The sequence below is a fragment of the Mytilus californianus genome, unplaced genomic scaffold (genome assembly GCF_021869535.1).
Source record: "Mytilus californianus isolate M0D057914Y unplaced genomic scaffold, xbMytCali1.0.p SCAF_20, whole genome shotgun sequence".
In the NCBI taxonomy this organism is placed as follows: Eukaryota; Metazoa; Mollusca; class Bivalvia; order Mytilida; family Mytilidae; genus Mytilus; species Mytilus californianus.
Genome location: NW_026262669.1, coordinates 5,885,244 through 5,900,443, shown reverse-complemented (window position 1 = coordinate 5,900,443; position 15,200 = coordinate 5,885,244). Strand labels below are relative to the sequence as shown.

Sequence of the window (15,200 nt, the reverse complement as noted above, 5' to 3'; positions counted from 1 at the left end):
CATGGGAAATTTTCAAATCATTAGGGACACCACTTTTAAATAACATAAAATAATTTTTTTTACATCAAAATAAAGATAAATCTAATTACTTTTTCACCTGCCATGGTAATAGTTTATGATTGTACAAATAAAATGTTGACAAATCATTTTAAAGCAACTGTCATGTTTTTTCCATATACAACAATGTTAAATTTTATCAGTCCAAAAGTGCTCCCTTGTTATTCACTGATAACGTTACACCCGCTGAGCTGTCCCTGATTCTTGTGTATGTTTGTTCGATGAGATGAGAGGCGAGGGAGTGTTAATAATTATATAAATTTAGCTCATTCACTAAATAAGCGGGGAATACCAAAATGTTCAGTGGCAAATATTTCAAAATATTTTTTTTTTAAATCAATTTCTATCTAAAATTAATGTATTAAATGGGTTTGATAGTTGTGTCTCTTTGTCACAACCTTATATTGCACACGGTAAAATTGTTTTACAAATAATTTAACCTATCCCTGACTGTCAGAAATTTTGTATCCGTGACTTTTAAGTCTTAATGACGATCAATTTTTGGAAGCTGCTACACTTATAAATTAGCTATGACTATGTAATGGTTGTAGCAATCATATTTTTACTGTTACAACCTTTTCAGCGTTTAAACAGTTTATTTATGACTGTTTCAACGTTTTCCGTGTTGGGACAGTTATTAAATAACTGTTACAACTTTCAAATGGTTGCAGCAGTCTTATTATGACTGTGACAACCTTTTAGGCGTTTAATCAGTTTATTTATGACTGTTGAAATAGTTGTATCAGTCCTTTAATGACTGTGACAGTTATTTCTAGAGTTGTTGCAGTCGATTTATGTTTTAGACAAACACTTTTAAAGTTGGGACAGTTACAAAATAACTGCAGCAGTGAAATTTAACAACTGTTACAACTTTAACAAATATTATCAGTCTTAGAACGACTGTTACTGGTATGGACAGTTGTTTTTTTGTCCAGTAGTGAAGGGCGACATCTCGTAGATGGAATGATATTATCTATCGATTTTGTTTGATTTCATTGGTAAATTGTGTGTCAATTATGACACGTGACTCACTAGTTCTTTGTTTGTAATTTTTAACTTTCTTTCTCACACACAAGAAAGTTTTTGCAGAGGACGCTTCATGAAGCACACGGAGTTCAACATCTCGTGACTGGACTTAACGGATAAGGAAAACAAATATTACAAATATTCGTAAATAGATTTAACGTTTATATATGTGTGCAAACTAGCCGATTCTTAAAACAAAAATCTCTCAAGATGTGTTTTGTGTCAAATATTATGTGGCAACTAATCTACCGATGAAAGAATATTTCTAGACTATTACAGAAACTTAGACTTTTTATAAAAACTTGATCAACCGCTGGATAACCTTCCGAATGCTACCGATTTTAAATTTGATACTAAGGACGCATATCTAGTATTGTTTAGGCTTAATTTGTATATTTGTATTATTTCTACCAGTAACCAGCGACATAAATATATATTGTATATATGTCGATGCAGTAACATATAATACATATTGTAGTACATGTCTCTTTTTAAAAAAAATAAATTCTATGTTTTATAAACAGAGTGAATTATGACTCGTGCAATTCCAGAAGTTTCAAAGAGATACTCAAAGGAAACGATCGTTTTATGCTATGCGAATGAACCATCATAACTTCCCGATAATAGAAGATTTTAATGGATAAAGAAATACACGCAGTACATCAAACAGAGAAGAGATCAAGAACCGATTTTTTAGAATCGATTTTTTTTAATTTTATTAACACGAAATTATTGAAATACATGTATAATAAATGATATTACCAATATGCCAAAACCAATCCCAAAACAGCTATATTTGTCATATCTTAACTTGACCAGTAAAGCTATGTCAACATTTGTCCATATAATCTGCACCTTTCAAATATATCAGCAAATTAAAAGCAAATACAACTATTTACCATACATTTCTAGCTGTCTTAAATATCTTTCTTCATAATATCTTTGCATACATATTCAAAATTATATATGCCCAATATATTTAAACATACATTTCAAGCTGTCTGAAATATCTGTATTTATCATTTCTTTGCATATGTATTCAAAGTTACATATGCCCAATATATTTACACATGTCATTGATATTATCATTTGCCCACATTTCTTAATTAAACAAATTGTCTGCAAATCTATGTATTTACCATACATTTAGGAATATGTTCTGATTTGACATACATTTCAGCCGACTATAAAGACTAACAAAAATATTCCTTTACAATACATTTGACAGGTCTCTGCAGATTAAAGGAAATGATGCTTTACACCCCTCTATAAAGTTCTCGTTTTGAATTGGTTTACATACCAGGCAAATGTAGATGTACCTTTCACTTTATAACCCCTATAAAATTATTTGAATGATGATGCTTTGCTACCTAGACAAAGAGCTATGCTACCTAGACAAAGAGCTATGCTACCTAGACAAAGAGCTATGCTACCTAGACAAAGAAACACATTTGCGGATAAATTTGCGTCATAAAAAAAAACTTGACAAAGATTTCCATTTGCATAGGTATACAAATGCATAAGTTTGCAAAAGTTTTGAGATGGTCATAAATATATGCAAATTCTAAACTTTAAAATGGTTTAATTAGGTGTTATTATATTTTATAAACCGCTGTCTCTCATAACCGCCCATAGGAAGGTATAGCACAAGAAATGTTGATATTTACTACATGTAAAGACAAGATTAACTAAATGCAGCGGTTTGTAAATATATTTAAATGTCGGTCTCTGAATACATTTACATAACATTTGTATACCTCTTCAAATCCGGGATTTCGTGTAGTGTATATTAGTTACTTGGATGCCGAACTTTCCAAAATAACTAAGGTTATAAAAGTAATATACTCATATCTTGGTAAAACATTGCAGTTTTGTTTTGTTGATAATTCCAGAACAACATTGAACAGATTAACCACAATCCTCAATAATGAACGGCAAATCGTACATATATTAATCATATTTTAACAGTGAACTGTATTTTCTACGATACGACATTTGCTCATTTTCGATGGTTATGTTTCAGATATTTAGAACACTAAACAGGCTCATAATTGATAACAAAATGTTCAATAGAAGCATTATGCATAGCTCTCAATGCAGCGAATACTTATCAATTTAGACATTTTACGTTTGTATTAAATTTTAGATACTCATATTTGCTGAGTCAATCATTACCTAAGAGACATTAATTGTCGTAATACACGTCTGATGCAGAAAATGTAATGCCGTTAATGTTATCATAATAATGTTATCTTTGTCCATAACGATTTTGAGTGGTTAACTCACAATATAATTTAACAATAGGTAGTAAAATGAAGTATATCAAACACATTTTATTCGTAACCATTTGTTTTGCTTTGGAAATGCTATCTGAGTAAACGACAACACATCTATCAGTATATTTGTTTGTGAATCTGTCACTTATACATGTAAAACTGACACCATTGATCTGTTTCGTCTTTCAGAAAGGAAAAGAGAACTGATATGTAAGTATTATCTACGTGTATTGTAAGTGACAAATAGTCAAAACAGTCATTTCTGACAGACATGATATGTATATTTAAACACTAGGCTCGTTCGGATAATAGACACCCCGTAACTATAGACAAACTATTTAACAATGACCATTAAATACAGACAACTTTGATACACAACATTTATGATAAAGGTATATATTTCCATGAATCAGATTTGTTTATATGCTTCGGACATTCAATTCAACTGTTGAGGTGTTTGACTAGGTTTTGTTAGATTCCATTTCCTCCATTATCTTATTTCAACCAGACATTTAATAACTGAATCATGACTTTCATGATAGAGGGTTAATGATAACACAGAAGACATTGAATCCAAATACTAATGTTAGTGGCATCCCTTAAACATGTTAAATGGCTTTTCGGACGCGATCAAAGTGACATCCCTTAAATGGCTTTGCTGCCGCGATCATAGTTTGGTTGAAATATTTGATATATTTGTTTTCCATATAACTATGAATATGTTCCACTTGTCATTACAACAAGCTTTCCTATTTTAAAAACAAAAGACTTACAATGGATATTTTCATGACCAACACGACGCATGCTAGGTCTTAGTTTTCTTTGTATAGTTTTGTTATTGTTGTTTGTCCTTTTATCGTTTATCTTTTTAACATGGTGTTGTTTGTTTTTGTTGAATTTCCCAGTGCCCCTTGTATCTTGTCTAAAATGTCTTTCAAAAAAATGAAAAACTGACATCTAGTATACTGGTAATGAACAAGAAAACTGGGATCCCATCTGAATAAGTCGATATAAACCGCATGTTATACGTATTCCAATTTAACCGTCAGACCGATGTTGTTTTTCATTATGTCGTCAACCTTTCTGCAATACATTAAGAAATACTTTATATCAAATTTTAAACAAAACGCATTGTTGCCTTGTTTGGAACATTATGAATATTCAAAATTGTCATGTGTCGTCTAAACATTTGCAATAATACATACATATATATCAAATGTTTCCTCTTAACCTGTATCAATATTTGATCCAGGAAAATAATTACACTAGTGAAGTCCAAGCTTAACGTAAATAAAGGCAATAGTAGTATACCGTTGAACAATATTCATAAATCAATTAAACGAAAACAAATCCGGATCACAAACCAAAACTGAGGGAAACACATCAACTATAAGAGGAAACAAAACGGAACAACAGAAACATTGAACTGCTATAAAAACAAACGTCAACATACATAAAAACGGACTATGTGATAACAATTGCCATATTCCTGACTTGGTACAGGACATTTTAAGAACAAATGGTGGGTTGAACCTGGTTTTATGGCTAGCCAAACCTCCCGCTTATATAGCAATGTTAAAAAATCTGTTAAAATGACAACATTACGTGACAGGAATACAGTACAAATAAATGCAAGAACATTCGGGACAGAAAAATACATAAATAAATAATATAATTATCCATTTCAACATTTAAACCACAGAATAACAACGAACACCTAAAATTAATTTACGACAGACCACAAATACAGCACAATAGAATAATGAACTGTTCGTCACACGAATGTATCAACGCCACAAAAATTGATGTCACAGTTAAATTTCTAAAAATACAATATGAAATTGGGATTAAGTTTGTAATGGTGTTATTTGATGTATTTTCTAACCATTACAAGAATATTAATATAGAATTGTGTTAGTTATGGTGTAATTATTTGTATTTCATAACCATGGTTTTTCTTCTACATCCAACTTTTTCTTCTAAATCAAACCATTAAAAAAAATGAATCCTGTGCATATAGTTGCTTTTAACCTAAAAATCATATAAATGAATTAGGTAACGTTGTTTTATTTTATTTTATTCGGGATGGACCATGAGTTCAAAGTTAAGTTGTCCGCTTTTGTTTCTAAATATGTTTAGCGTTTGTTTGCAAAAACTGTAATTGCCAAAAGGCGTTTTAACTAACGTTGTGTTTTAATCTCTCGGCTGGTATTATTCAATAACAAAACAATCCTTGCTTTTTATATGAATAAAAAAACTCACATATCTAATGAAGCAATCATAAAGTTCGTGAAAAAAGTAACATGGTGAGGTGTGTTGCACACATATAAACCTGGTTTTACAAGTTGAATATTCATTGTATAACTGGCTAATGGGAATAGATTTTCTCATTGTTAAAGGCCGTACAGCGACCTATAATTTTTATCCACGTCATTTAAATAGTTTGTTTTTATTGGCAATCATATAACATCTCTTTGTTTGCATATCAAAGGGTGCTCGGGCACAAAACTTAGGAAAATAAAATAATTACGGTCATTCCGATGTTTTGCTTAAATGAAACATGTCTTTGTATAACACAAGAGAACATTGCAGGAATTGCACCTCCTGCTATGAATGTCTAATCTAACTATAAGCACCTTAGGCATAACTTTATTTTCAAAATCATCTCAAAGGCAATGATAAAAAACACCTTGCAAAGTTCTTTGATTCCACAATCGGAAATATCGACGATGTTTTGTAATTCAATAACCAACATTTCCGCGTGTTCTTACACCTCATATACCGAAAGTAGCAGATCTGCTTTATATCCTGATTTTTTTTTTCAAAATTGACACAATCTAGAATCTATGACAAACGATTTCAACGTTCGATAATGACGTTTTGACTAAGTATGGACTGGCGAGTGATGCATGCATATCAGGTATCATTTGTCCCATTGACGCACGCCGACTAGCTCCTGTTCGAGATCATGCATATCAGGTATCATTTGTCCCATTGACGCACGCCGACTAGCTCCTGTTGGAGATCATACGTATCAGGTATCATTTGTCCCATTGACGCACGCCGACTAGCTCCTGTTAGAGATCATGCATATCAGGTATCATTTGTCCCATTGACGCTCGCCGACTAGCTCCTGTTGGAGATCATGCGAATCCCCGAGTTTTGTTTTTTGCTTGATTTGTCTCTCCTTATTGAATTAATGGAATTTGAGCATCAGTTAAATATGTTTCAATCTAGATATTGTTCGCACTGAGTGATTTTGAAAGATGAAATTACTAAAAAAAAATTTGCTCTGTTTTATCATTATTCAAGTACCAAGCTGACATCTTCCTATTAAACAAATGTTATTATTTAGTTATTGAAGTACTAAATTATGTAAGCTTCAACAAGCATATCAAATCAAATGTAACGACGACTTCAAATGGCTTAATTCCTCTAAAATCAGTTTACAACTATAAAAATCGAGCATACCTTATAGTCTTCCTTTACACATACTATCCTTTCCGAGGTCTGTGTTGATATGATTAATTTAACTAGACAGACATCTGCACTTCTTTTACAACAATATATATACTCTATTTTATGCATTGATGTTTTTGAGATTGTGATGTTTTGTATTGTGAGTAGCTTAACATATTTTTTCCAGATATTAAACTTGTATTAATGTTATTTTTTCAGCCGCCAGTAAGTGGTATTTACAAAACAGATAAGTATACTGTGATACGTGAGTACACAATGTAGAATGAAAGCATGATACATAAGCAATTGATGTGTTAATTTAATTGATGAAGTCTAAAGTTTATCTCTATATAATGATTGTTTGTTTTCCTTGTAACTTCTAAAATATTTCAATGTTGTTGTTTTTTATGCATTGGGCTTCATAAATCATATGTAAACAAATGTGATATTAATTGTTAGATGTCTTTAGGTGTTATACTACCATTTACCTTCCCCTATTATTCTTTGTTAAATTTGCACTTTTCAAAAAATTGTGCAGAATTTATCTTTGTTTCAAATAAAGAAATACTTAGCATGAGTAAAGTTTTATCCTATTCAGTACTGCAGACAAAATTTCACATAACTTTTCATTGCCTATAAAATAATAACCATCACTGTAAGTTAACCAATCAAATGTCCACCATTTTCATTTTTGTTTATAAGCTCTAGTAACCATGTTACTTCAAGTTTCCAAAATATTTTAGAAACACCAAATAAGATAAGGATGGTGCTTTGAAACATATATGTTGATGACTCAGAAGTTTTTCACTGCAATGAAATGTAGGATTAATTTCCTAAAATTATAAAAGTCAAGGGTATATTTTTTCGACCCTTTTTCGTATGCACGGGATGTGACGTACTATGATTTGGTGGTATTGCACCTCTATTTTCCCAAAATTACATTATAAAATAATGAAATTAAACGATATATTATTGTCTTCTTTAACACTAATCTGAATATATTTATTTCTCTTTATTAGCTATCACGTCTAAGAAAATGCAGTTTCAATTTTAAAGCCATAAACACTTCAAAACAATATATTGATCATATTTTTTTTTAATTGATGAAGTGGTGTTTTTTTTTTATATTTATTTAAACTATTTTTATTTTTATTTTTCAGTCCATAGTAAGTGTTTTGTACTAAGCAGATAAGTATACAGTAAATTTTGTATTTTTATTAAAATTAGGAAAATATAAAATTTTCAATAGATAAAGACGCAATTACATAGAAGTAAAAATACAACCTATTCGTTAATGAGAATCATAGAGATATTGTCATTCTTAATATAATACATACGCCACCAGTAACAACCCTTTCAATGTAGTTAATGTAAAATGTCAGGCAGAACGAATGCCTCATATCATATGCAAAGGAGAAGGTAATATTGAGATCGTATTGTAATTAAAACAGTTTTTTTTTACACTTTTAAGATTATTTCACACGTTTCTATCAAATGTCAAATCAAATACAGGTGAACATTCAGATAAATGTATCCACGTAAATAATGAAAAGGTTTTCTTAAGAGTTTTGTTTTTTGTAACTTATTTTTCAAATATATCCTAAATTTTAACTTGACAATTGTCTGATCAACCTTTTCTTATGCTAAACACATACAGCTTATGCATTTTTGTCAGGTTGAATCAATTGGTATCATCGTTTTCAAAGTTTATTTCCACAAGATAAAAGATTTGTATTTGAAATAACCACACGTATTCGGAAAGCGTGGTGTGTTCGTGCTGGCCAGCAAAGCAACCAACGACATTGTATTCGTACGACGTAAACACTACACCAACGTTTTTGAAGAATGAAACATTTTTTTATGGTCTAGTTTCAAGGCCTTAGTGTCCATACAGAGTCAACCCGTAGACAATCATACCGTTACCGCATCTTAGCTTTGGCCTTCTTTTGAAAATTTGAATGCCTTACTGTGAGTTTGCCCTCGCATATATAAATAACCATTCAAATGATGATAAATAGAAGACAATGTCCTTACTATAGTTATAGTTGATATATTTATGTCGTATATAATGCTCATAAATATACAAACGATCCATGTAAACGTATGTTTTTTCCCCGAATAAAAATAATCTTAAAGGTCACCATTTACCTTTGGAATAAATAACATTCATTTTGTTTCAAACATTTAATACGTAACTAAACATCCTCTTCATTTGATCACTAGTGGATTGAAATCTCTTTTGTAATCATACCACACCTTGTTATTTATATAGGTATTGTTACCCTTAACACGTATGGTCATATATCTTATCGAAATCTATAGTTAAGCACAGTATATGATCATGCTTTTCGTTTCATCTCTAGTGGATTGTTGTGTGTTTGGTAATCATACCACACCTTGTTATTTATATAGGTATTGTTATCCATAACACGTATGGTCATATATCTTATCGAAATCTATAGTAAAGCACAGTATATGATCATGCTTTTCGTTTCATCACTAGTGGATTGTTGTCTCTTTTGTAATCATACCACACCTTGTTATTTATATAGGTATTGTTATCCATAACACGTATGGTCATATATCTTATCGAAATCTATAGTTAACACAGTATATGATCATCCTCTTCATTTGATCTCTAGTAGATTGTTGTCTCTTTGGTAATCATACCATGCTTGTTATTTATATAGGTATTGTTATCCATAAAACGTATGGTCATATATCTTATCGAAATCTAGAGGTAACACAGTATATGATCATGCTTTTCGCAGACAGTTAATGCCATTTTTACACTTAATTATTAGATTAGTATTTTGTAAACAAATCGCGTGCATGTTTTACCTAATTATAATACAGGTGTCCTGGTGTTTTTGCAATAAACTGCTTTATGCGACTGTGGTGGACATTTCGTTTCTTAAAGTATCACCAGTCCAATATACAGCACTTTTGTTTTGAAAAGAAATATTATTGATACAGTCATTTTATAAATTAACTGTTTACAAAGTGTATTCAAAGCTCTAAAGACTTTTTACTTCGAGGCATAGATGACCTTGGCCGTATACAGTTGGGTGCAGATCAAGCATTACATGTAGACGCACGGAAAAAGTTAACGTGGCGTTTACTCGCGATCACTTTATGTAACGCCGCGTTAACTCTGCGTTAACTCAAAAATTGTAGTAGACATAAAAAGCAAACGGGCGTTTACTTTCGCCTTTACTTCCGCGTTAACGTGACAAATGTGCGTCTTTAATTTTTTGTAAAACGTTAACGCACGTTTACTACTGCATTGTGGGTAACACTTATGACTGGACCAATGACAGGACCAATATGAAAATGCTAATAATCTTTTTTATTTATAATAGGATTTATCTCAAATTTGAATATAATAAGATTTCATCATTTGATATTTAAATAAAAGAAAAAAAAAAAAAATATTTGAAAAAACTTGCGAAAACGTGACCTGAGAAACGTTAAAAATTACAGGACAACATAAAAATGCTTATAACTTTTTTATTTCTCAAAGGATTCATCTCAAATTTGAAATATAATAAGCCTGATAATTGAGTATTTTTTATATCTCAGAATGGATAATTAGACATAAAAGTGATGAAATTTAATTTTAAAATTGTAAAACTTCAGAACATCAGAACATCAGAACAACTTTTTAATTAATATTCTTGTACTAGCCTAATAATTGAGTGCTTTTTGTACCTCAGGATGGATTGTTAGACATAAAAGTGAAAATATTTAAGTTTATAATTGCAAAAATTGTTGTTGCAAAAAAAAAAAGTGCTAATATTTTCCATTTTGTTAGAATATTAAACAACACCATTAAAATTCTGTTCTTTTTGTCCCTAAGGATGAATAGTTTTACACAAATTGAGAACTCTATGAGTCTATGGTTACTAACATTTATGTCGAACAATAAAAAGTGACAATATTTTTTTTTTATTAATATTCTAGTACTGGCCTGACAATTGAGTACTTTTTATACCTCCGGATGGATTGTTAGACATAAAAGTGGAAAAAATTAAGTTTATAATTGCAAAATTTGTCGTCGCATAAAAAAAAGGTGCTAATATTTTCCATTTTGTTAGAATGTTATACAACGGCATTATAATTCTGTTTTTTTTTTGTCCCTTAGAATGAATAGTTTTACACAAATTAAGAGCTCTATAGGTATACGGTTACTAATATTTATGTTGATAACAATAAAAAGTGACAATATTTATTTTTTTTTATTAATATTCTAGTACTGCCCTTTTAATTGAGTACTTTTTATACCTCAGAATGCATTGTAAGACATAAAAGTGAAGACATTTAAGTTTATGATTGCACAAAGTGTTGTTGCAAAAAAAAAAAGAAGGTGCCAATATTTTCCATTTTGTGAAAATATTATACAACGGCATTAAATTTCTGTTCTTCTTGTCCCTAAGGATGAATAGTTTTACACAAATCGAGAGCTCTATAGGTCTACGGTAACTATTATTTATGTCAGTAACAATAAAAAGTGACAACATTTCTTATTTTTAATAATATTCTTGTAGTGGCTTCATATTTGAGTACTTTTTTTTTTTACCTGGATTGTTAGACATAAAAATGAAGAAATTAAATTGAATGTGTTGCTGCATCAATATAAAGTGTCAGTATTATAACCTTGGTAAAACTATTATGTTACAGCATTAACATTCTGTTCTTTTGGTACCTAATGAGGGACATTTTTACACAAATTGAAAGCTCTTTGAGTGTACGGTTAATTATATGTATAACAATAAAAATAAAAATTGTCTTTTTATATAATTGTACTGGTGGGATGAATTCTCTTTTTATATCTTTGGATGGGTTGTGTGACATAAAAGGGAAGGAATCATTGCAACGATTTTTTTTTATAAAATCAATTCCTTATGTCTGCAGGGATGAACAGGTGTAATAAAATTGACATTATACATCGTATATATAAATGTCGATCAACTAAATCATTCTTAAATTCAGTAAACCATGAACTACAGCAAATATTTTTTAAATAAGTGTATTGTCTGAAAACAAAGTTTCATAGATCAATTATGTCGTCTGTTTTATTTCAAGTCTTGAAACATTGCTTAGTTAAATCTACCGTAATGAATATTGTTGTTAACATATAAAACTTTCTTTTTTTTAAGTTTTGCAGAATTTACTTATCCAATAATTTCTGAAAATATTTTTGCACGATATTTTATGTATCTATCATTTACAATATATGAATATTACAATAAGCCAGAAAAAAAGTATATTTATAATTTCCAGAAATAGGTAACGGGAATAGTAAACGCGTGTTTTCTAAGTGCACGTACATGTAAAGATGTAAAAACTGTAGAAAACGCGCGTTTACTACTGACTAAACGGACACAGAGTTAACGCAGATTTACTCGAGTAGACATAAGACATTTCCATTTTGACCGCGTTGACGCAATTGTAATAAACGCGCGTTTACTGGTAAAGCGAAAATTGGAGTTAACACATGAAATATATGCACGCGGCGTTAACGTGTGTTTACTTTATGTTATGCCTGGTCTGCATCCAACTGTAGGTCTAATTTTTTTGTAATATTTACTTCAAAATGCCCTTCAATTTTGTATTTGAATGGAACTGCAACTAGGAGCATGATTTAAACAAAGATTGCGTCTGGCGTACCACATTATAATCCTTGTATCTCCACTGAATATTTTCATAACGTATAGGTTTTTGCTCAAAAACATACGGTGAGCTGTAATGTTTCACATTTTTGTGTTTTTTTCTGTGGAATTATCCCGGATATGAACGTTCATTTGTCATATTTGTGATAAATTTAATTACCTGCTTACAGTTTTGTATCATAATCTGAGCAGAATTTGAAATGAAATTAAACTTTAAACTTGAATGGTTGAGAACAAACGAGGAAATTTATTTGGTCTCTGTTTGAAAATGTAACTAATCAGAATAATGATTTCTGTTATTTGATGAAAACATCTAAATAATGTATACTTTACTTGAAACCTTAGGTGTTACTGTTTGACGTAAACTTACTATTCAGTGAACAATCGGTGACGCGAACTTGACTTATCAATGACTGATCGTTGATCGATACAATGAAGCTTATTTGACTCATCTTACAGAATTTATCTGGCAGTTATTGTGACAACCGTCATTGATCGATCAGTCAACTAATTGTATGCACGGATCGGCGAATACCTATCTCATTTAACTTCTTATGTGAAACGAACTACGCAGTATTTACATGCGATAAACATGGACCTCTTAGAAAACACTATTCCTTGAAAATGTGTATCCAACTTGTCACAATAACATAAGACAAAAATATATAAATGACTTTAAATGCGATATTTCTGATTTCACCATTATTGGTTCTTTTAATTTTCTGCTAAATAAATTACATTATAGCAGAATAATAGCATGCTCAGAATGTGTCTATACTACTTAAAAGAGATAAAATGATTCCATTTGAAATTAGTACCCTATTAAGCAGTCATGCATTTGAATGTCACTATGTTAATTAGTTTTCACAAAATGTAAATGATATAACAGTAAAGATAATTAAAGCTTTGTTTGTGTTGATTAAGCGTTTATATTTTTTCTTTATTTTAATGTAAATCTGTCATTGTTTTCAGTTTTTTGTCTTAAAATATGATAAGTTAGTAACATTTTGTTTGAATTGTTTACAAATGGCCATATTTCTTCTTTTATATGAAAATAAATGAACTTTTATATTTAGTCAGTCATTTCAAATGCCTCTAGATGAGTTGCTTTTTTTCATATAAATTGTGATTAGGCTGAGGATATAGATACTTACACTTATTTTGGTGTTAAATAAGAGTGCAACAATTCTAATGAATACATGAACTGCCATTGTTTTTTTAGTACTTTTTGTAAATCAGGTTAGACGGTTTTTTCGTAAAATATGATGAATATCGGAAAAAAGATACACACATTTTGTTCGCATTGTTTAAACATGTAAATGTTTCTTCTTTTATAAAACAATTATGCACTGTTGTTTGCAATCAGATATTCATAATGCTTCTGAATAATTAATTATTTTTATAAGATGTGAATACTATAAGGATACAGTTGCCTAAACTTTTGTTTTTGTGGAATAAGAATGCAATGTTTGTGTTGTTAATCTGGAATTCATGAACAACCATTTGATTTTTGTACTTTTTGTACGTCATAATGGGTTGTTTTTCATACAATATAATGAATATATGCAATACGTTGCAAACATTTTGAACACGCTGTTTAAAATGTCAATATTTCTTCTTTTTATAAAATAAACAATACCTCTGTTGTTTGCAATTAGGTATTCCTATGCCTCCAGATGGGTTATTATATTTTTATTTGAAAACACTAAGATTGCTAAAGATTGAACTTACGTAAATATTGAATAAGAACTAAATAATTTCTTTATTTTGATGAAAGTCATGAACCACCATTGGTTTTAGTACTTTTTGAACATCAAGATAGGTTGTGTTTCGTAAATTATGATGATTATAACGGATAAGTTAGTAAAATTGTGTTTGTATTGTTTACAAATACCCATATGTCTTCTTTTTTCATGAAAATAAATGCACTGTTATTGGCAAATCAACATTTCAACCGCCTTTTGTTGAGTAACTTTTATGATGTGTGGATACACGAAGAATAAAGATGCATTAACTTGGTTTCTTTTTTTCTTTTCTTTTTTTATAAATGGCAAAATTAAGAACATATTTTGCCATTTTAAGAACCAAAATCATGAACCACTATTATTTTTCATAAATTATGATGAATATAACAGATAAGTTAGTAAAATTGTGTTTGCATTGCTTAAAAATACCAATATTTCGTCTTTCTTGTCAAAATCAATGCACTTTTTATAGACAAATGGTCATGTATACGCTTTTGATGAGTTATTTTGATAAAATGTGGATATTGCAAGAATAAAGATTCTTTTACTTATGCGTGTTGAATAAGATTGCAATTATTTCTTTATTTCCATTGCATTTTATTACTGTGTGTACATCAACATGGGTTGTTTTTCTGAATATTAAAGAAAAGATGCTCATATTTTTTTTCTTTTGATAAAAATCAAGGCACCTGTATTTATAATCAGTCGTTTCAAAGACCTCAGGATGAGATATTTTATAAAATAAGAATAATCTAATAGATTTTGGTATTTTCGAACATCAGGATGGATTGTTTTCCATATGATTTGATGAATATCAAAAAAAAGATACTAACAATTTGTTCTCATTGTTTAAAAATCTCAAAATTTCTTCTTATTAAAAAAATAGTGTAATGTAGTTTTAAATGCCTCTGAATAAATAATTATTTTCATAACATTTTAAAAATATAAGCATGATAAGGATACAG

General features: G+C 29.9%; 1 protein-coding gene across 1 annotated transcript in view; it reads left to right on the top strand.

Annotated features, from left to right (window-relative positions):
• LOC127731816 (E3 ubiquitin-protein ligase TRIM71-like) overlaps positions 1 to 7,985 on the top strand; it is a 39,767-nt gene extending 31,782 nt beyond the window's left edge. The window contains exons 4-6 of the mRNA XM_052240656.1: positions 3,549 to 3,569; positions 7,038 to 7,043; positions 7,979 to 7,985. Of these exons, the coding sequence (XP_052096616.1) occupies positions 3,549 to 3,569; positions 7,038 to 7,043; positions 7,979 to 7,985 (34 nt within the window). The remainder of the gene's footprint in view (positions 1 to 3,548; positions 3,570 to 7,037; positions 7,044 to 7,978) is intronic.
• Positions 7,986 to 15,200: the final 7,215 nt, after the last annotated feature.